This window comes from Cyanistes caeruleus, chromosome 8, assembly GCF_971803275.1.
Source record: "Cyanistes caeruleus chromosome 8, bCyaCae1.hap1.1, whole genome shotgun sequence".
In the NCBI taxonomy this organism is placed as follows: Eukaryota; Metazoa; Chordata; class Aves; order Passeriformes; family Paridae; genus Cyanistes; species Cyanistes caeruleus.
Genome location: NC_141708.1, coordinates 28,539,167 through 28,561,914, shown reverse-complemented (window position 1 = coordinate 28,561,914; position 22,748 = coordinate 28,539,167). Strand labels below are relative to the sequence as shown.

At 37.9% G+C, this 22,748-nt stretch overlaps 1 protein-coding gene across 20 annotated transcripts in view; it reads left to right on the top strand.

Moving 5' to 3' along the window:
* Positions 1 to 22,748, top strand: part of CCSER2 (coiled-coil serine rich protein 2) — a 58,158-nt gene that overhangs the window by 11,985 nt on the left and 23,425 nt on the right. For 10 of the 20 annotated variants that reach the window (XM_086900597.1, XM_086900595.1, XM_086900607.1 and 7 more), the window contains 5 exons: positions 350 to 1,829; positions 2,729 to 2,928; positions 16,328 to 16,418; positions 19,432 to 19,594; positions 20,208 to 20,394. In XM_086900597.1, coding sequence (XP_086756723.1) covers positions 389 to 1,829; positions 2,729 to 2,928; positions 16,328 to 16,418; positions 19,432 to 19,594; positions 20,208 to 20,394 — 2,082 coding nt within the window. In that variant the 5' untranslated portion in view covers positions 350 to 388. Of the gene's footprint in view, positions 1 to 349; positions 1,830 to 2,725; positions 2,929 to 16,327; positions 16,419 to 18,513; positions 18,670 to 19,431; positions 19,595 to 20,207; positions 20,395 to 22,748 lie in introns of those variants that run through there. The other 10 variants (XM_086900590.1, XM_086900592.1, XM_086900589.1 and 7 more) reach the window with 2 other exon arrangements.

Below are 22,748 nucleotides of genomic sequence, written 5' to 3'. Positions count from 1 at the left end.
ACACAGTTGAAAAGGTCTGTTTGTTGCTGAAAATGGGTAAATTAAAAAAAAAACCTAAAAAATGATCCAACCTCTTCTCAAGTTATTTTATAGATTAGAAAAGGAAAACAAAAAAAAGATGGTTTATGTAGAGAATGAAATTTGGGGGAGTGAGCTGTGATCTGAAGAACATACTACTGCCAAGTAACTGCTAGAACTTGAGTTCACAAAATGTATCTGGGTTACTTTTTATCAGCATGGTGGGAGTTAGGCATAGGAATCTAGGAAGCATATAGCTGCAGATATATCGAAAACTGTGTTTAATGTGTGGCTGATTCAGGTTTAATGTTGTTTTATTTTTCTTTCTCAGATTCAAGCACCCTTTAAGGACCAATGTACCCAATAGCTCATGGAAGAAAAAAATCAAAACAGGACATCCTTGGTTTCCAGGCTACCGAAATATGGAACGAAAACTTTAGGGAGTGTTTTGCAACCTATGCCAAACGGGACGGCTGTGACTTTAGCAGGGAGTAACGGTGGCAAAAATTTTGGCAAGCACAATGGCACTGTTGGAATGTCTTCCCTTGCTTTCAACTGGAAAAAATCAAACAAATATCAGCTTAATGATCAGAATGGGAGGGAGCCCAACACCAAACGCAACTGTAATGAAAAATTAATTGATTCTGAGAAGTATCCTCAGTCTCAAAGAGCATTGGGCAATGATGAGCTCAGGGTGGGTTTGAACAGTACTGCTTCGGTTGTGTCAAAAGCAGCAAAGCAAACCAATATGTTTGTGTCTTCTACTGAGGAATTAAACCCAAAGTCTATACCTGGACTCTCTAGTTCAGCTAAATTCACCAAAGGTACCCTGTCAGGAAGGACATACTCTGGACTCAATGCTCCAAGATCAAATTTAAATGGATTCTATGGAAATCGGCCAGTGGTAGGTTTGCAGAGACCTAGAGCTAATTCCAGTACCACAAGGACAAATTCAGGAGAAAGCTTGGCACAATCTACAGACAATAGCAAGGCTTTTTCCTGTGACAAAATGGTAAGATCACAAAGTTTTTCACATTCCATTCAGAATTCTTTCCTTCCCGCTGCATCTCTAACCAGGTCACATTCCTTTAATAAAGCTGTGGATCTTACAAGGCCTTACCATAGTCAAAATCTTGCTGCCAGGACATCTCAGAGGTCTACTCTGCTGTCAAGAAACGCGTGTCAGTTGGATGTACCCAATGGAAATGAGCCGATGAGGTATGGATTTACCAGACCGTACTCAGCTGTGTCAGCTCCTTGTTCCAAGAAACCCCCGCTGTCAAATGGATCTGGGTCAGCACCTTCCTATGGATACAGATTAGGTCGGCCTTCTCTGCTGAAGCCTACCAGGCAGCGGTTTGCTGGAGATGCTGGATCCCTTGTGGATGGCAGCAAAAGTGCGGCTCCGGACACGCGCATTGTGGAGAATGTGGAGATTTCAGCAAATATCAATAGAGCCGTAGATAAAAACAGTATTCTAGAGAGCAGGGCTCAAAGAACAGAACCTGGTGAGGGCCTGCATGAAGGTCTGGGAAAACATGGGTCAAAAGTGATGTGTATGAGCGATGATGGAGATGAAATATCTATATCTTCTTTGTCATCCTCTGAGAAAAACGATTTGAGTGAAGACTTCAGTGATGATTTCATAGATATAGAAGAGGCAAACAGAACTGTACAAATCCGGCAGAAGGAAAGCTGCCTTCAGAAATTAGAGCACGGGAGCAGAACGTCCATCGAGCCGTTCACGACTCTCAAGGAAGGTGGAGGATCTTGCTGTAATGCTGATGACTGGCTTGATATAAATGTGTCTGGTAAATATCTTTTTATGTTCTGTTTGAAAATTTAGGTGCTAAATCAAAATTCTGTAATGGTAATTAAGTTATTTAATGTAATTGCCCGTTGCTTATGATTTGTTTCAGAATGGAACTGCTCTATGCTGGCATATTTGTTTGCTTGTGCCTTTTCTGCATTGTAGTTTTTCCCCAAGCATTACTTTGAGGAGCTCTTTGTGATAAAAATGAGGGTGACCTCTTTAAACACATTTGTGGTGTGGTTGTGGGATTCCTCATATCCTTGCTTTGCCATTCATTTTCTGGGTTGGTGATATTTTAAGAAAATTTCACCTCATGTTCCCTCCACCTCTGTAGGCAGAGAACAGCTGTAACTGCTTCTAAGTAGTGGAAATAAGTGTAGGATGTGTAATTGAATTAGTTCAGTTATAAACAGGATTGTTACTGGGTGTTTTTTGTTTTTCTGATGCATATTAATTCTTTAAAAATTAGTTGAAGACACAAGAAGATGCTTTTGAAAGCCACATTTTCAAATCTTTGATGGGCTTCTCATGGTAAAAACTGGTTTGAGAGATGGTGCAATTGAGAGACTAGATCCAAAGGATGTATTTTTGGACCCACCTTCTAATATGTTAAAGAGATGCAGATTTCTAGAAAGTAGCTTCCACGGTGGGTGAATTAGGACAATGTAAAAGGTTAGCAAAGATGTGGGTTGGAAGATTCCTTGGTTGTAGCTGCCAAGCCAGCTTGAGCTTTGCCTGCTTCTGGGATGAGGGAACAATAATGTGCAAAGCTTTCAGATATTTCTTTTACAGTACAGCTCCAGCAAAGGTAGCACACTAGTACAGGCATTTTAACATTTATTTTTTTAATACTGGGTTGTTTTTGGAATCTTAACTGATGCTGTTTTCTTTAAGCAGTGGATGACAACAGTGAAAGCACAAAACACACTACTGAGAATGTCATCTCTTCAGAGATGAACTACAGAGCTGGCTCCTCCTTTGAGCTTTCTCCATCTGACAGCTCTGATGGCACATACATGTGGGATGAAGAAGGGCTGGAACCTATAGGAAGTGTCCATCCGTGTGGAAGTTACGACTCTTCAGAAATGAACAGCATAGTATGTATCTATATTCTTAACTTGCATTTTTAGGATCTTAAAAATGTTACATTTATTGCTTATTAAATATATTTTTTAAATATTAGTGCTTTTAAAAAAATATATAATTGTTTCCTCTTTCCTCTGTAGTTGATAGCTTTGTGAAACTTCTTGTTTAGGAGCTCCTGTTTCTGGGCAGGTGGCCTTGATCAGGCTGTTTGCACACATTGTTTTCTTCCCTTAATCTAAAGTCAGGACAAAACAGGTCCTTATGCAATTTCATAGCAGTGCTCACAAAGAATAAAGGAATTTGATTTCTGCAAAGGATAGGTTCAATAGCTCCTACTATTCTCTAAACATAGGAGTGAAAAAGCCAGAAAATGGCTATTGCCTTTGTGGCTTCTTGCATTTGTTGTTTCTGTACTGTGTGCTCAAAGGGCCCTTGTGAGCTGAAGCAGATACTTGCTTTCTCTCTTCATTCAATCATAGCATCTTTGAGGTAGACCTGGCTGTAGCTCACTGTAGCAGGGCTATTTGTACATCTGCAGTGGGAAACACAAGTACAGCATGACTTTTTTCTTGCTGCTAAACTCAAACTAATCTGCAAGAAGCATCATTAAATATGAGTGTATGAAGAGTTGTTGCTGTGATCTTCCATCTGAGATCAGGGAGCCAACCTTGGAATTTTAATGGGCCAGAAGAGAATTCTGTTTGTCTGTCCTGTTCATATCCCTTTATCTGCACAGACTCCTGAATTAAGCAATTTGGATTTTATTAACATGATGTTAACAATCAGAACATTTGACAAAACCAATTAGGTTTAATTGATGTGTCATTCTTCACATGTTTAAGACATGTTAGGTACTTTGTCACCTCTGCCAGTTTAGTAATGTTGATACACTTTAAGACTTGGGCTCAGATATGCAATTATATTCTTCATGTGTAACTAAATATGACTTGCTGATATATTTTCAGCTGCTTGTGGTTTTGTTTGCTCTCCATCTTAAATTATGATGTTGGGATCTAGTGCTTGAAAGAGTTTAGCAGTGGTTATTAACTTTTTGTGGCAATTGTGGCCAGCTTGGAAAAGCTGTTAGATTTGTAGTATGAGTTTTGTAGCTTTATTGGTGTTTATAGGGAAAACCCAAGTTTCATGGAGGCCACTGCTAAAACAAGCACCCTTGTCTCCAGACACATGCATGCACATGCCAAAAAAAGAGGGAAATTTTTAAACTTTGTCCTTTGTAAATTTTAAATATAGGTGTTTTGATACATACTCTGAAATGTAACAAACAATTGAAGACACTTTTTTTACTGTGCTTTTGGAGTATATATATATCTAGGTTTTGATACATGTAGCCCCTGTGAATTAATTTGTGCATGGGTATGAGTTGCTGTTGAATCAATGTGTTGATTGACAGAAGCTGTTGTAAGCCATGTGGAGCAGAAGTACATTAGAAATCTTTGATCCTCTTGTTCACTATTTTGGATTATTTCTTTGTTTATTGAAAGTAAAAAGCTCTTGGAGAGAGCTTAAAAATGGAAGAATATATTTAGTTGTTTTTGAGGAGGTGGAGAAAGGAAGAGATTTTAAGACTTGATGTTAAATCTAGAAGATCATGTATTGTTTCTACCCATTTTGAATTTTTATCCTGTTAGTACTTCTCCAGAATTTCAGTGCTTACTGTACTGTGACTTCTATATGAATGAGAAATGCATCAAGAGCATGTTGTATTTTTGCAAGACATAAGTGTATTTTCAGTAGCTTGAGTTTTGAGGGGGAAAATGTAGCTCTGAAGTGTTGAATTACCACTTACTAGTGGGATTTTTTTTTTCCCTGTACTTTTTGGTTTTGGTAGGAATTATGATACATTTGATTTCTTTAGCCTAAAGATTAAACAATGATCTTTTCTAATCTGAAGATGCAGAAGAATTTCTGATGCAGTTTTCATTATTTCTGAAAAATTGTGCTCTTGAGTAGGTTGCTGTAAGCTTTTGTTCCAAGGTTTTCCTTTTCTTTGCAAGTAAGGAGTATAAAGACAAAAAAGTGAAGGCATTGAGAATAATTATTGTGATTAGTCAAACGTCAGATGTTTTGATTGCTGGGAGATACGTGATCAAATTATGCAGTTTCTATCCTCTACTGTGGTGAGTTAAAAGCAGTTCATATCTGTGTGTCAAAATCCAATTGATGAGAATCAGATTTAAGAATTTGGAGTGCTTGGGCTAATGCCAGCCTGCCTGCCCCTTGGATTTAGTATTTCCAGGGCAGTCACCAAAGCAGTAGTTCTGGAGTTCCTGTGGCACCAGGCTGGGGTGAGTAGAAGCACTGGGGCTGAGTAACAGTTTAGGGAACTGTGTGCTGAGTAATTGGTCATGTTTAGTGCACAATTCACCTTTTTCTTCCTCATTTCCATCCTGCTGTTGTTTTGTTAGTGTTTTAAGCTGTATGCTTAGTATTAACAAATGCTAAATGCTTTTCCTAAGCTTTTCCATAGGTGGCAGTGCAGCTCCCATTGGGTGATCGTAGATTAGGAGTGTTTGAACCATCTTTGGAAAGGCAGTTTTTGTAAAGGGATTTTAACTGGGATTCTGAAATGAGAACAAGCATAGGAAGGCAACAGCAGGAATTTGCTGGCTCTGAAGCTCATTGTTCCTTTTTGGGGAACAGAAAAGCCAATATCTTTGCTATTCTCAGTACATCGTGGTTTTAAAGACATGAGGATGAAGAATAAAATAAATTTGGCCTCTTTTAGTACAGTCCTTCTGTTCTTTACTAACTGAGTGAACAGCTATGGAGAAAATGTGTAATCCAGTGTTGGAGATTTAAGAATCATGCACATCTAAATAATATCGTAGGGGGAACTTAGAGCTTGATAGGAAATATGTGGGGTTTTTGTAAGGATGAAAATATTTCTATTGTCTAATTGCATAACAGAAAATAACTGAGTCCACTGTTGTTCCATTTCCACTTTCAAAGTTAACAAATCACTTGGATAACTTTTTAAGTGTTGAACTCCTTTCACTCCGTTCAAATTTCTAAGCACTGATTTTGTTGGTGCTCTTCATAGTCTTTTCGAGAGGTGGTTTTTGCTGCTGAGCACCAAGTTCAGTTCTGTGTGAGCAGACTGATGCTTAGCAGAGCAGTTGATGGCTGTGTAAATTAGCAGGAATGGAAGTGTTTATCTGTAGATGCTCTCACTTGATGATAGCTGTGCTCTTTGCTCCTGTCCTGGGATTTAGTTGCTGACTGCAATGCCTAGTTCCTTTACTGCTTCATGGCAGAAAGCTGCTCAGCAGTGGGAGGTACAACTCCTGGTTGTAGTTTAGTTTTGCTAGATTTTTTGTTTCATTAATTTTTCTCTGAAAATACTGTTCACCATACATGTAAGCAGTGTAGCCTCAAACAGGCATCCTGACCTGATCATGGATCCTTTGCTTACCCTCTCTTGTTGTAGCAGGGTTTGAGGTGTTTTCTCATCTCCAGTGCATTAAGCAGACACATAGGAAGCAGAAGCTTTAGTATGTGTTTGTTCAGAGTGAAGCTTTAAATGTTTTTGGCATGTGCAAGTCCTTATTTACATTGAGAAGGATGGGTAGTACAGCTGTTACTGTTCTGAGGTATCTGCTTGTTTTTAAAGGTGCTGCAACATTCTAGTGCTCAAAGTCTGCAAGAAGCAAAACTTGAAACTGAAAACATTGCAATAATTCTGGATTCTTTCTGTAATATTCACAAGAGAGGAAGTTCTTGTGATGTGATTTGTTTTTTTTTTTTTTTTTGTTTCTGTTAAAACAATTTCATTTAGGCCAATAGGTTTGGACAGGAAGCTTTCAGAGTGCTCCCTGTACTGTCAGATTGAGTTCTCTGCCCTCTTTTTCTGGTAGACTCCAGTAGCAGTGTGAATCTGTGCTGTGTTCATTTTTCCTGAAATAAATAAAACCAGTGTTCTTGGGTATATGCAGAGTGAACATCAATGTAATTATAAGGGCATAGGATTATGGAATAATAATTGAAATCTGCCTTGAAGAGACAGATGGGTTTTAACTGCTTTGCTGAGAATTTAATTGCTCTTGGGATGAAATCTGGATCTCACTGGAATGAATCAGTTTGACACATGGCCAGAATTTTAGCTGGAGTATAAAATAGTTACATTTTTTTCTTCTTCCAGGCAATTTTGGAAATCTTGTAAGATTTTTCCTGTTGTTCTTGTTATATTTTTTCCCTTTTGTGACTATAACTTGGGCAAGGGCAGTTCTGAATTAGTTTTTGAGACTGGGCAAAGTGCTTTCTGGTTCCTGAAGCATTGGTAGTCAATGAAAGATGTTCTACTACTTAGAGAAAATGAACTTGCTAAAACAGAATTTTTTAGTTACTAATTTCTTTCTGTAGTTATTTACAAATAATTTAGTGTTAATTACCTTACTTTTTTTAATAATTCACTTCTCAAAATGACTCTGTAGTAAGTTTTAAATTGCCAGTCTAATTTCTCAAATGAGTAATTTATTAATGTGACTTCAGACTTGTAATGTGTATGATTCTAATACATTTATTTCCTTAGAGCAAAGTGTTCTCAGTATTGCTTTCTACACATCTTCCTTGCTTTGGCTGAACTTTCATTTCAGGAGGTTAATGCTAAAATACTATGCTTGTTCTTTGAGAAGCTGGGATTTTTAAATTTTGAGATGTTTTGTTACAGCTGTAATGAAAATAAAAGTGCTAGTAAGCCAAAAATAATATAAAAAGTATGTAATCTTTCCTCAACATAAACTTTTCTTTTTTTGCGTAACTTTCTAAGAGAGTAGTCATGAAATGAGTCCTTCAGGTGCAAGCTAGTTACAAGAAGTACACATTAAAAGCCTTTCATTTAATGAGCCAGATGAAATTCAGGTTTTTTTTCCTCTTTTCATCTTGCAAAGTACAATGAAGATCTTACTCAAAGCAGAGAAGAACATTAAAAAGACACATATTTCTTGACAGGCTGTACTCAAATGAACAGTGTTGACTTACTGCATTTCCTCCTTTCTTAGAATACAAAAGGTGAGGTTAATAAAGAGAATTAATTGCATTCTGTACTCCCATGATCTTCCTAAAAGTAATTTTTGTATTTCAGTTGAGCACTTCTTAAAGAAGTGTCTGAGTTTGTTCTGTGCCTGAAAGCAAAGGATGATTTCACCTCAGTCTGTGCCTCTTTGACTGAAATTCATTATGGCATTAATAAATACACATTTCCAATTTTGTATGTGGTTAGAGATTTTTTTAATTTATATTTCTTCTGCTTGTGAATGTGATACAGTGAGAACTGATGACACTGTTAGATGCCCAATACTCCAGTGAGGTGCGAGGCTGGAAAGAGAAAGAAGACATTATTCTTGTGGTGTAATTATTTAATGAAGTATAATTGTTCTAGTTTCAGAAATCTTGTTATTTACCTGTGTTGGGGTGATTGGGATTTTGAAGTAGCTGTTGCCTTTTTGCTGCCTACCAAGCCTGTAAAACATCAGCGATTTTAGTCTTTCTTGCAGCTGCCAAGTTTTATCTGGCAACAATTGTGACAGAACAGGACCATGGAGGAGGAAGCTGGGCAACCTTTCCCTTTAGGTGTGTGAGGGGATACCGAGATTCATTAGTGTGTCAGAGGAATGAGACTGTCAGAACGTACATGTGACTGTAGTGCCAGTGGGGGGGGAGGTGATTTTGTCTGCCCAGGAGATATTCTGGGTAAGCCAGGGTAAACCCACTTGAGACACACCTCATGCAGGTGTGGAGGTGTGTTTGGGCAATGATAGAAAGCCTGAGTGGCAGATACTCCTCTCTGGGTGTGGGTACACTGCAGTGTACAGAGTGTCTGTGAACATCCTGAGAGTCACTGAGAGCAAACCCAGAGAGAGTCAGATACTCTGCAATTCATATTGTCCGTCCTTCAACATTTCCCATCCACGCCCATCATAGTGGAGAGCACCCTTTATGGGATACAGAGCACATAACATCACTAACGTGAAATGTAGCATGGAGTTCTGCTTTCTGCTTCTGCTCAGAGAATTTTCATTATTTACCTTCATCACCAAAGAAATTCTGTCCTGTAGGACAAATTGAGTAACTCACTGGTCCTTCACACTCCTTTACCTGAAAGCCTGACTTTTGGGTTAGGCCAGTATATCTCTTGGCAAGAGATAACCACAGTAGCACAGGAAGTCTTCAGTGAGGTTTTATCTTTTACTGATGCATTCTAGAAAATGGCAAATAATGTGTGAATTTTCACTTGGAGTACAGAAAGATTTATTGGAAATACATTATCTGGGAAGCTGCTATTCCTGTGGTCAAACTTCATGCTCAGGTGTATACATAGTGATTCTGGGATTGGAATCTAATATACATGACAGCCTTGAAGGCTGTTTTTCATTGGAACTCACTTCTTGGAAGTTGCTGTAGTTGGTAACCTCTGTTTAAGCTTCTAAATTAATGTCCAAGTTCCAGGCTCTTTTGTCCCAATATCTTCATATGGTGTTCCTGAATCTGATGAAAATTACTCTGATTTACTTAAATTGTACTGTTCTAACTCCATAGTTTTCATTTTTCCAATAATACAAGTATAGAACTTTGTGGTATTTGTTTTTAATCTTCTTAATTTCTAAGAAGCCTATGCCTAAAAATTTATGTTTGGAAAACCACTGGACTGCTTGGTTCTGCTTTCAAAGCTTCAAAAGTTAGTGTCATCTTTTTGATGACATCTTTAATCTTCATTATGAACATATAATACTTGTGAACATACTGAAATAATGGGAGAACATCATTGAGTAATACATCCACCACTAAGATTTTAGTAGTAAACAGCAACTGCTGTGAAAAATTCAGTGTATATTGTTGCTTGTCAATACAGAACTAAGAGCACAAACTCATTTCAGGGTATTCTGTCAATTCTTCAGCCGTTCCTGTGGTGGAGTTTGCTGGCAAGCAGTTTTCTGCTGAGAAAGGCAGAGAAAAGAAATGTCATTAAATTAGAAACTACTTTTAGAGTGAAAATAGCCACCATCTACTGTCCCACCTCTGCTCTAGTCTTCAACTTCAGAGTTTAACTACAAGGGGAGGTGGTGAGAAACTGAATTATTTAATGATGTAGCACTTCTGTCTGTCCTGTGTTATGTAGGTGTCCCTACTGTCAAACACTATTAGGAGGTTATATGACACTATTGCAGTTCACAAACCTCTTGTGGTACTGGTCTGAGAGGCATGACATTTTGTGAACAACCTTTTATGGCAAATTACCTTTTTTCCTTTGCAATGGGAAGGCTTATATGCCTTTGAGAGCTGCTTCCTTCACAACTAACAGTAAATCTTCTCATGCTGTTTTGGCTGGAAAAACTAAGGAAGGAAACTTCACTTGTACCTATGCTTTCTGTTCATAGCATCCCTTAATTACACCTTTGGATTTGTGTTGTGGAGACAGGGAGAGTGCGTGGCAGCTGCTGTGATGGTATGTGAAATATGAGAGCAAACACTGGTAGAAGTCAGCACTTGGTTCATTTCCTAGGCTTGTAAGGGACGTTTCCTGTATGAGTTGGTAACTGCATATCCATGTGTGAGCTCGTTCTGAGCTTTTGTGCTCTTGGCTCACGCTGTGGAAATGTATCGGGATAATGTGGCATAAATACACTTTCCCAGTAGTGCAGTGAGGGAATGCTTCCCATGTTGTTAGCAGCTCATGGAGAAATTGGTCAAAATAGAATCACCCCAAAGTAGTTTGGAGGTATTTGAGAATTGTTTTGGTTTTAATTAGGAACAAGTATATTAAACTGGTGTGTAAGAATAGAACACATTGAGGCTGTGTAACGTGTCGTATTCAGGTTACTCCAAAAGTCTCACTAGGAATTAAAACTCTTGCACAGAGAAAACAACTGAGCTCCTGGTGCAACCATGCCCGTGCTGTTCCTCTGAGGTTATTGTTTGGTTACTCTCTCAGCTGGGAATTATTTGAAGCATCTATATTTTCCTGTATCGAACATTGTTCATTTACTACAAGTGCAAGTCAGTGGAGTGAGTATCATTCACAATCATTTCTACCTGTTAAGAGTAGCTGTAGGAATTACACACTGCTTAATAGGGTAAAATGCTCCATTGTTGGTTAGATAAACTGTAAAAGCAATGCTGAACCTCTGGTATTAGTAGCCTTTTTGTGCAAACAGATTGAAAGCAGTGAGTAGGAAGATCTGTTTCCTCCTCCTCTGCTCTTGCTCTCATTGTTTATGCTCACTTCTGACTGCTTTCTGTGATTGTGTTTAAAAGTGAAGAGGAAACTATTTAAAAGCACCAGCCTATTAAAAAAGAAAACAACAAAATAGAACATCTTACATTTTTCTAGAATTCTGTAGAAAGATGGTTACAATGCTTCTCCCTTTCACCTTTCCTCATTGCTGAAGGCTAGATGGCAGTCAAGGAACACTGCTTGTGGCAGTGGGTGTAGCTTGGGCTGTGTGTTTCAAAGTGCTGTTGCTTATGAATTGGTGAAGTCTTAACAGAAGGGCTAATATTTCAGGTTTTCCTCTTTCTGTTCTTTTGTTGTGTTATTGAATTTCAGACTTTTTACAGTCTAACATCTGATTTTATATTTTTAAAAAAATTAAAGAACTAAACTTAAGTATAGATACTTTAGATACAGTATGTAATAACTTAAGCTAATAATGAATTCCTCTATATCTTCAGTAAACTTGGGTAGAACATACAGTGCCTCTATAAAAACATTTTCAAGAACAGTAGGTCTTTAAGACTGTTCTACTTAACAGTTAAACCAAAAGTGTTTGGGATTTTCCAAACCAAGTTCTTGTTAGATGTGTTGTCACAGCAACCTTCAGTTACAGAGAATGGGCAAAATTACAAAATACTTGTTTGTCTGTTTGGCCTAATTATCTTTAATGTGAATTCTTTCCTATCCTGTCTTTGGTAACCTGCAGAGTTCTATCCCACCTCTTCCCTGGGTGGTTTTTGCTGTTTTAAGGACTTAATTTACAGTAGGTTTTTGTCTTCATCCCTATAGAACAGTATGTGCTTTTCCTATGTCTGTGTTTTCTGCCTTCACTTAAGAGTTCTGTTCAGTTCCTATATAATGTTGCTATTTTGGAGACTTCCTATTTCTTTATTTATCTTTATCTCGGATGTTGTCAAATGCTAAAAATAGCGTTGAAAAAGACCCTGGAGGTTTCCCTCTTTTCTTCTGTCAGCCTTGACTTGTGTTTGACTTTGGCTGTTATCCTTTAGCTGCCTTTCAGATGACTGATTTACCCAGTCTGTTTTGTGCTTGTTTTTAAAAACGGCTTCCTATTTTTTCATTCCTCAAGCACCTGAAATGATGGCTTGTTAGTTTCTGTGCTACTCTAGAATGCTTCACTTGAGTTTTTTTGGACAGATTGTCCTATAGTTCTCTCCCTTTACTCACACTTACTTTCTACTGTGGTCTTTTTTCATCCTCATCAAAAGCAAGATGTAGGTCACTGTATCAGTAATAAAAACAATTCGTTATTTTCCTTTAGCTGTCTGCTTCCTAAAGGTGGAACAAACTAATGTGGTCTGAGATCGTGATTCATGGAAACAGGTAAAATGGTGTTCCTAATATTCAACACCAGTTCATGACTCCCTCAAAGCAATTGCTTTTCCACCAAAATATCCTAACCTGGCATTGGTGCCTTTGAGCTCAGACTCTTCTCAATTCTGGTAACGCTCTCTAAAATTATTTGTTTGAGGGCTTTGCATTTCTGCACTGACCTCAATGCTTGACTTATTTTTTTTTTTTTTATTCCACTGTAATATACATTGTGTTGTAAACTTTCAGTGGTCAACATTTTTGTGTTTAGTAGGGAGAAAATGCAAATAACTATCTGTCTTCTGTTTTGGGCACTTTACGTTTTACTTGGGTTGCATTATAACCTTACAATACTTAGTGCAAGAAATGGGAAAGCTGAGAATCAGGCCTCTTGCCTAGGTACAGCTGTTAAGCTAAATTGGATTCAGATTGGTTGGTGGACTGAAAAATAGCTCTTTTCAGTTTAAGAAAAAGCTTATGATGCATGTTGCATGAGGAATTTTTGGAAACTGAACTTTTTGGAAATAATATTTTGCACTCCAGTTCATTATGGTGAACATTATTTTACAATGAAATTTGAAGTTTTGCTTCAGCAAAAGCAGCTCTTCTGCACAGAATTTCCCAGTCTTCAAACCAGTGGTCTTCATGTTATTATGCCTCTCCAGAAAAAGGTGCTGGGCTCCATGCCTTCAACAAATTGGGTTAAATCCCAAGCTGTTGTGGGTGAGCTATTGGTGTGTGCCTGCTGAACCTGTGGTAAAACACAGCATCTGAGGACAGTCACTCCAGAAAGGATTTGCAGGACTTTGAAGTAAACTTGCTGAAAGTGATACAACACACATGTGGCCCTTCTAGCCTTTTTCCTTCTCCTTATGCAGTATGGGGGTTTCTTGCTTTTGGGGTGCTGGAGTTGCTTAGTTCTTAAAGCAGGACTCACAGATCATCTGTCTCACCTCGTGCTTTCCCTGTTCAAATGCAGGAAGCCAGCAAGGCACCACTGCCTATGCCCAGTGGAAAAGCTTTGTGGAGAGAAAGCTTGGGTACAGTGCTGTAGTTGGACCTGGGATTTCACAGTCCCAAGCTCAGTATCTTCCTAGGTTGTACCAGCTTGAATATCTAGTGCTGAATCAGCCTTGTGAAAATCATACCCCTTTTAATATGCATTACTCTTCTCACCTATACAAATAGAATAGGATTCTTCTTTTTCTGTAACTTGTAATAATTGCTGAAACATGTAATAATCTGTAGGGTTGGAGCTGATGCACTTTGAAAGAATTTTATTTCCTATTCTGTTTGAGCTAGTTGCTCTGAATCACTTCATGATGCTAATTGCTGTTAAGCACACATTATTAACTATGCTATTTCCATGCAATTACCTGCAGTTCCTTATGCAGTAGAAAGAATAACAATTGAAGTATCTAAATTTTGGGTTTTTTGACACACTAATGTGCTGATGAAACTTGTACTTTATCTTATGGCTGTTTCAGGATGACATTGCTGACATCTATTTGTATATTGTTTCCCAAGTAGCTCGCAGGGGCAAATGCTCAAAGTGCATTCACACATGGCCTGGTGATTACAAAGTCTTGGTATTTGCAGTTGTGGGTTTTTTTTTGTAGCGTGGAGTTTCCTTTCCTCAGTGTGGTGAAGAATGTGTAATTAGGGAAGCATAATGAAATGTACTGTTGACAGGAAAGTATGTCTGGAATCTCAAATACTGACCTTCTATGACACCATTAGACTTCCAAAGCTCTTCAAAGATAGTAAGGTGGCTTATCTAGGTTTATTAGTAAACATTCTGGTATATTGTGTTTTTGTATTGTGCATTTTTAAATGCATTTGCACAGCAATGGCAAAGCTTTTCCACTTTCTTTTGTGTTTGTGACCACTGTTTCCATTTTGTCATGCTCATTAAAGTTCTTGCAGTAGAAAAACATAATGCTTTTTCACACTAATTTGGAAGATGAAAGCATGGCATAGAAATAATTTATCAACTAGCAAACTGAAACTGCCTCTCAAGCATGCCTGTGTTGTGCAGAATTGTTTGAAAAAATACACATTAATTCAAAACCTCCTGGTTCCTGGAAAAATGTAAATAAATGGAAGCAAAAGTAGTAAAAGTATACAGGCATTTTGTTGTCCCAATTATTAAATCCATGTTTCCTTTAAATGGCTTCCATTTTTTTGTGAAGCTTTCCTATGGTTGGATTTTTTACTATTCCCAGTGCCTTGCTGTGTAGGTTTACCTGTTTTTTCCTGTAAATGCATAGAATGCTATTTGTAGACAAAGCAATTCAGAAAAACAGGTGGTTTTGTCTCAAGTATTCCATCTTTCCTTTATATTGCTCATGTTTTACAAAGTGCATATTAATTATTTTTATCTCACACTCTCTTAAGTCAATAAATAACTTGCCCTGCAGAAATGCAAAATGTTAAATGTTCTGTGTTACAACCCAACCCCCTGCTTAATCTTAAAATATTCTTAGCTTTTGTCACCATTTATAATGAAATAAGTAGTGCTTTGTGAGTGCTGTAGGAAGCTTGCTGAAGAGCAGCTGGAGCAACATTTCAGACAAATGCCTGTTAATGTTCTTTCTTTTCACCTGTGCATTTGTGACAAAGCAAATCTAGCAAATGATAGCCAGCAAAGGGGTGGCTTTGCTAGGGAATATTGTTGTGCAGTGAGTTCATAGCCAGTATTCGCTTAAGTATTTAATGATCACGTTACTTTGAGAAAAAATTATAAAACACTTATTTGACCTAATATTTGGTAAATTATTCAGTATTGGTGCCAGGTATCACCTTTAGGGGTAGCCAGTAAACCTAAGAAAAAATCTGTGTTTCTGCTATTAGGAAAGAGGCCAGTGTGAGGTGCCTGAGTCTGGTCTCAGGCTTTAAAGGCATGACTTTTACTGGGAACTCAGGAGCTGGAGCTGGATATCCATAGGAGTTCCTTCAGGCCTGCTTTGTGTGGTAGTCACTTGGTGCTAATAAGTTTTGTTTTCTTGGAGTAATGGAGTGAAAGGGTGTCTGGGTTCTCTGCCCAGGCTGCTGTGGCTGTCTAGCAGCACTGGCAGTGTCTGACTGCGCTGTGAGCTGGGTGTTCCACAGCCGTGACCTCCTCAGTTTCTCCTCCTCTTGCTATTCTTAAAGCAAAAGGGGTCAGTCTCTGTTACACTGACTGGGCTTGCCCTCATTGCAGTCCTTTAATATAGCTGACTGTATTTAATACGTGTAATTCGTTTAGCACTAACACTTCATAGCATTTTCCTTGTGCCATTAGCATACCTGTGCAATGTCATGCTTTATTAGTCCATTTAGGAACAGCTTTATATGAACCACAATCTGAAAGGCAAAAAGAAGAGTTTGGTGCTCATAATAGCGTATTTGAAACTTTGTTATCCCAAAAAGTCAAGATAACACAGGTTTCCCTCACTTCCTTTCAATGATTTCATGATATTACGAGAGGTGAAATAAAGGGATTTAAAATCATCTCTTCACAAAGTTGTTTTTAAATTCCAAGTAAACAAAGTAGTTGAGTTTCAAAATGCTTCTGACTGTGGAGAATGAATAAAAAAGTCTTCAGAGTATTCCATAGGCATCAGGCAGAAAAATGTTTTAATCCATCTTTGTTTCATCTGGCACTGTTACTGTGTCATATTAGCAGAGGTGTAATGGTTGTTGTTTGTATAGAAGGTCTCAAATAAAGCTGATTGTCACTGCTGAGGAGAGGAGGCTGCTGGTAACACTGGATGTGTGCACAATAAAAATGTAACAAAGCTTTTTGTTATGGTGGGATAAATGAAGTGTCATGGAACCAGCTGTATCTCACTTTTCCTTTTTTGCAGGATATCTTAAATAATCTTGATTCATGTGATCTTGAAGATGATGATCTCATGCTTGATGTGGACCTGCCTGAGGACCCACCTCGTGACAAAGGTAAGCAAGGCAGCCAAGCAATTTCACTATGGAACTACTTCATGGACTTAAGAGACTTTTGAGTTGCTTTCTTCTGACTCTCGACTTATTAAGTCAATGCACTCTTCAAAATGGGTTTTTTGTTTTTTTTTTTTAAGGAACAGCTCTTTCTTTTGTGAAATACAGGGAGATATTTCTGTTTTCCCAGGTGCAACTCTTATGTTTGAGAAATTCTGAATATAGAAATGTACTGCCTTGAATAAAAGTACAACCCTGTTTCACACTGTTTTTTTCTTAAAATTATTTCTATAGAATTAATTTCAGAGTTTTAAGTTAATCTTTCAGTTTCATGTTTCAGCTATATTTGAAAATGCTGGGACTGTATTTTCTTTTTTAGCTTTGGTGAATGACAGTGTAATTCTTTGAGATAATTGTTTTCTTCTACAAAATGACAGTATCTCCTAATAGATGTGCATACACTTCAGGGTAGCAGAAGATGTAAAATTTAAGATATGTGTTTTCAAATTGTGTTTTATGTGTTCTTGCTTTCAGTGAAGGTACTAGCAGACTTTTCACTGAGAAGACAGAGGTGCCTAGATGCCCCTGAAATGGAACAAATCCAGAATAGAATAAACCTTGTAAAGGAAATTACAGCTGCACTTTCTTAAATCTCAGACTGGAAAAGTTTGAGGCATTTGCTTTGTCCTGAGCTACTCATAGGATGATGAGTATTATTATTATTATGATTATTATGAGCTGTTGTTATATGAATGTGGGTATTAGTTTTACCTCAAAATTCAGTGGAGTCTGGTCTGTCTTCAAATGAACAGAAACACTGAATGTGGAGCACTGTCAGGCCCTGCCCTGTGCAAACAGGCACTGGAAGGAAGAGGGCTTTACTTATTTTGTGTAGCGTTCAGCTGTTTGCTGAATGTGGGGGAAATTCAGGGGTTTTTGAGAGCACCTCTGAGTTATTTGGGTGAAGACTCCTGTGTGTATGTTAGATATGAAGCCAAATTTACAGTAAATAAAGCACAGTTTTCGTCTACCACAATGGTGGTGCATCATGTTTTAACGTTGCGTCATATGACGTGCACTACTTAATCTTTTAAACCTTAGAATGAGTTTTTCAAAGTGCTTGTGTGAAATGATTGAAAACATTGCAATTATGCAGCTTTTCAATCCTGACAGGTATGAATTCTTTACTTTTTTACTCAGTTAATTTTCCAGAATGGGCAACAATGCGAGCCTAAGGCATATTCTTTCAATAGGGGTAATTTAATTTTGTTGGGGAAAAAGTAAGGAACAATTTTAAAGGGTAGATCAATTTCTCCTAAGTTTCCTTGTTTATATGAAACATGCACTGCATTTGCATCAGTAATTCCATTACAAATTACTAATTTAAAAACTGCTAGAAGGGCATGTTTCTAAAGGTGAATGTTTGCCACAAAAACATTAAAAGCTAGTTCATTAAACTGCTACTTCTGACTTTTTTTTAGAGGTTGGATTTCCTTATAAAACTAATCTTGCATAAACTGGGTATTTCTGCTATTTATCTTGAAAATTCTATATTTTCAGCAAAGAGGACTTGAAAAGAAGAATTCAAAAGCCACCTCCAGGTTTCCCTGATTGTAAACATGAGCACTTGAAAAAGCAAAACTTCTTGGTTAATCTCCACCTGTCTTTACTCAGTGTCGCAATGTTTACTTTTCCAAAGCTGAAAATCATAATTGCTTGTAAAATTACTGAGAGTTTATTTTGTTGCTAATTTTCATGTGTTACGAGCTGTAGAAAGGTGCTGCTAAAGGAAAATAAATCTGTTAAGGTGAATAAGTTTATTTTATTATGCAATTTTTTGGTTATTTGCTAGGTGAATTGTAGGTATGAGTACTTGTTCTAGTAATGTTTAAGAGCACTTTTTGCCAACACTTTTTCCATAATTATGTGTGACTTCACTGACGTCAGCCTCCTAAGACTTTCCAGGTCCTCAGAAACTCTCCTGGTTTCACTTTGGAGCCTGGGATGCCGCTTGGCCACTATTTATAGAAACAGTTCTAGCTCCACAAGTATGCAGGGAGTGAGGAGGGCAGTGTAAATCACGGGGTGATGCTGGGCTGGCTCCCAGCCCCGCGCAGGCTGGGAACCCAGCAGGAAGGAGGGCCTGGTTGGGAGCCTTGTGCGCAGCAGGGCTGAGGGGGCAGCAGGCAAACACCGCTCCCTTGTGTGGAGCTGCTCCGTGAAAGGACTCACAATGTGAGAGAAAACTCCTTGGGTAAGTGAAGGACAAAGTGTGGGGGCAGAATAGCGGCTCAGGACTGGTTTTGCCGGGTCTGACTGCTCGGGTAGAAGTTGTTTTGGCTTTCTCTCGGTCGTTTCCGGACTGTTGCCAAATTTAGCGTTTGTTCCCTTAAGACATTTGTGGAATTCCTGTGGCTTTGCAGAAGCTGGTGTTTTAAAGAGATTATTTGGTTTCCTTGTTTTAAATCGTGCTGGTTATCCAGGTAAATACAGATTAAATGTCTATGAATCAGAAAAAAAACCATGGGGAATAGGACGAGGTATATCTGTATTTTAAATAATGAAACTGTTTTCTTTTGCAATGCACTACAGATCTTTTTTTACAATGTTGTCTTTCTGTGTTTGTGTGTTGTTAGAACTTGTTAAAGGCCTGGAGATAGCATCAGTAAGAAAGACAGGAAATGGTTACTTTTAAATTTCTTTTCTGCCATAATGTCTACCTCCTCCAAATGATTTTCCATTTAAACTGGAAATACTGTAAAGCTGGATTCTTTAGTTGCTGCTACAGGTTGCTTTTCGTCTTGTGACAAGTTTATATTTTAATAAAAATGTGACATTGTTGCAGAAGTCTGCTTGACACTTCTAAAATGCATACTGTTTTGCATCAGTAAAAAAAAATAAAAAATAAACTCCACAGACTTTACAGTGCATCTGTTAACAGCACATAGTTTATATTTTATTTGCAAGGTCCTGGGAACAAGTCTTACAATTTTTTTTAACATTATGCTCTCTGTAGAGGAATGTGAGAATATGAGCCGCTATGACAGACAAGACAGAAATGCGAGACAACATCAAGAGGGATTCTGGAAAAGAGCACCACAGCAGCGATGGAATACACAGGAGCACTATCATCTTGGCCATACTGACCATTATATCCATGGTAAAAATGATTTGAACAGGTAAAGCACTTTTCTGTATCCTCACAAACATTTAAAGTACCAGTGAGCAATTCCTTTTTGGCACTACGGGGTCTCAAGTGATACTGAGTACATTTTCAGAATAGTTTTATGTCTGAGTGGAAGCACCACTGAGGGTTATAACAATTTCTTTTCAAAACTTAAGCTTCTGTTTTCTTTCCAAGCACTTGTTGCTCATGTTGATACAATATTATACATATTGATTAAAATACCATGTACGTTCCATGGAAAACCATTGCAATGTCTCACTACTTGCATTTTGTGAGTTTGAACAGCTTTTTGCAGTTTAATTTGTTGGCAAAATAAATGTAACTTTATAGTCCTTAAGGGTTGAATGACAGTTTATAGAAACTGTCTGAACTAACTGGCTTTAGGGTACTGTAGTTTATAGTGTGAGAGAGGTCTCTGGGAATGGAAAGGAAAACTCTGTATTTAAGTGAAATAGCATTGACTTTTTCTGATTTATTAATTTACTTTCTGCTGTGTGCCACAGTATGTAAGTATAGGCCATGTTGCATAACACTTTGGTTTTTACCAAATGCTGCCTAGCTCCAGTTTGTCATCTCTGTGTTTTTCTGTTTTGTATTTTCTTTAGGGGTTCAAACTACCTGGAGCCTGCTGTGGGTTCCCTGGAGAGCTACGGAGCAGGCAGCGGTTACCAGGCGCCGCGGGCGCTGGCAGAGAACACGGTGATGCTGGACGAGATGACCCTGCGGCACATGGTGCAGGACTGCACCGCCGTCAAAACCCAGCTCCTCAAACTCAAGAGGCTGCTGCACCAGGTGAGCTGTCTGCAGGGACTAAAGCACTAAAATAAACTGGGGACTGGGCCTAGATGGGCTGATGTTCTGTTTGGCCGTATTATGATATTGGTATTTCATTTGTACATTGAATTACAAAGTTCCAGAAAGTAACTATACCTTTTATTGCTGTTTCCAATAGTACCTTTCTGCTTTGTCAGCATTTTGCTGACTACAAAACATGCTAAATACTAATTTTTAATACATATTCAATATTAGATTTTACTTTTCTGAGGAAATGTCAAATTAAAAAAGAAAATCAGTGGATGTGAAAACTAGCTTTTATCCGGTAAGATTCAGAAAAGCTGGGAATTAAGAAAAAATTTTAAAAAATATTGATCCCATTGATCAAACTTGCATTCAGCCAAGTCAGTGCTAATACCTTTTTCTTAAGGCTTTGTTTTCCTCATTCTTTTCATCTCTTCTGTGTGTTTTGACAAGAAGCTTAGCAAATCCTACTGGGTCATCTCTATTGGAAGTGTTCAAATATAACCTTTCTATGTTATGAAATTGTCATCAGCTTTCAAGGAGCTTTTTCAATGCACCTCAAAACTTGGCAAGTTCTGGGAGTTGGTAAACTGCTAAATGACTCAGCAGAAGTATGGCATTTCAGCTACAAAAATTCCTTTGTTACCATCATAAAGAACAGTCTGTGAGACTTTCTTTGGGGGTATATACAGATTAGCATTGAAAAGAGTTTGTGTGATGTTGTCTTCTAATACCAGATTCATTGCTGTTCTTTTCTAATAGGATAATGTAATGAAAATAACTCCATGTCTTAAAACAAAAAGCAAATCAACCTTGAGGCTAAGTCAAGAGCACAATTGTGCCTTTTAGAAATGTGAGCATTTGCTTCCTGTGCTGAGATGTATTTTTGATTTTGTCAGGGGAGAAACAACTGTAACAAAAATAATGCAGTCAGAAGGGGAAGGTAATGTCTGAGTGTTGGGCTGCATAAACTGTGCTCCCCTACAGCCCAGGCATTAATACACAGGTAGCAGGGAACCTTATCTAGGGCTTTTAATGCCTTTAACACAAAAACAATTTGGCAACTTGATGGATGATCTGTGTGTGTTGTTCATGGTATAAAGGCTTGCACATTACAGTCTGTGTGTGTGGCCCTGCAGAGTGTATTGTGTAAAATCTTGATCTAGTTTATAACAGCCAGCTTGCAGAATAAAAACCTTGGCTCAAGCAGCTTAGAATAACTTTTTAAATAACTTAAATGCACAGAATGAAGCAGTTACTCTTAATATGTTAATTTTTCAAAATTTGCTCCTTGTCTTGACAAATGCCTGATCTTTTCTCCCCGTGAGTTTAGTAATAACAAGTATTATTCTTCTCTTCAAACTTTGTCATGCATACTTGGCTGTATTTTCATGACCTAAACCAATCCTGTTTTGATTTCACTGCTTCCAAAACTCATTACTGGACTGCTGAATACTTATTCTGCTCTCCTGTGTATTATCCAGTCTTGTAATCGAAGAACATGAATAGTAATGTAAAAGTAAATTAGCCCACTACAGAAGGGGAAACTTCAGACCTTTACTAGCTTAATTTGCTAAACAATTAGGGCAAAATTTGTATGAAATATTTTTTCATTATATAAATTGTTAAGCCTTTACTGTAAACATCGAGCTTCATACTAACAGGAATAAGTAAAAATACCACAGTTCTTTTTTACTTCTTGAACAGAAATTGTTTTGAAAACAAGTAGTTGAACTTTAGCATTTTGAACTCTGAACTAGGACTAGATCACAGGCAGCTTCTTTCAAAATATGAAAAATCAAGGTACAAAGTCAATTCCTTTCAAACTCCAGTTTATTATGGAAGCAGTTCTTCTACTAGCTCCACCAATATTACACATTTAAGTGTATATGTTGCCTTTCTTGAGTTGTGACATTCAGCAATAATATTTTATTTGGATAGGCAGAAACAAAGCTGTAGTCAGGACTTAGGCATGAGGACTCAGAGGAGCAGTTACAGTAAAATAGGAAGAGTTAGTTATTAAATTCGGTTTTATACAATTATGTAATCAGCTGTAGCATGACTTAGTGTAGAGCACAGCATGTTATGAATGTGTACCTAGCATATTCCTGGGGAGACTTAATGTGCTGTACTGGATTCATTGCTGTGACTGGAACTCACATAACTGGATATAAATTAGCTGGAGTATTGCTAGCAACATAGCTGTGGCAGTGTTGGTGCTGCATTCCCAGTTCAGCTTGGAAAAATAAATAGCTATTTGAGTACCAGAGTCTTGGCTGAGCTCTGTGTGACCAGGATAACAGTGGCAGCAGTACACATGCTGGCTGCTTACTCCTCACACACTGCCA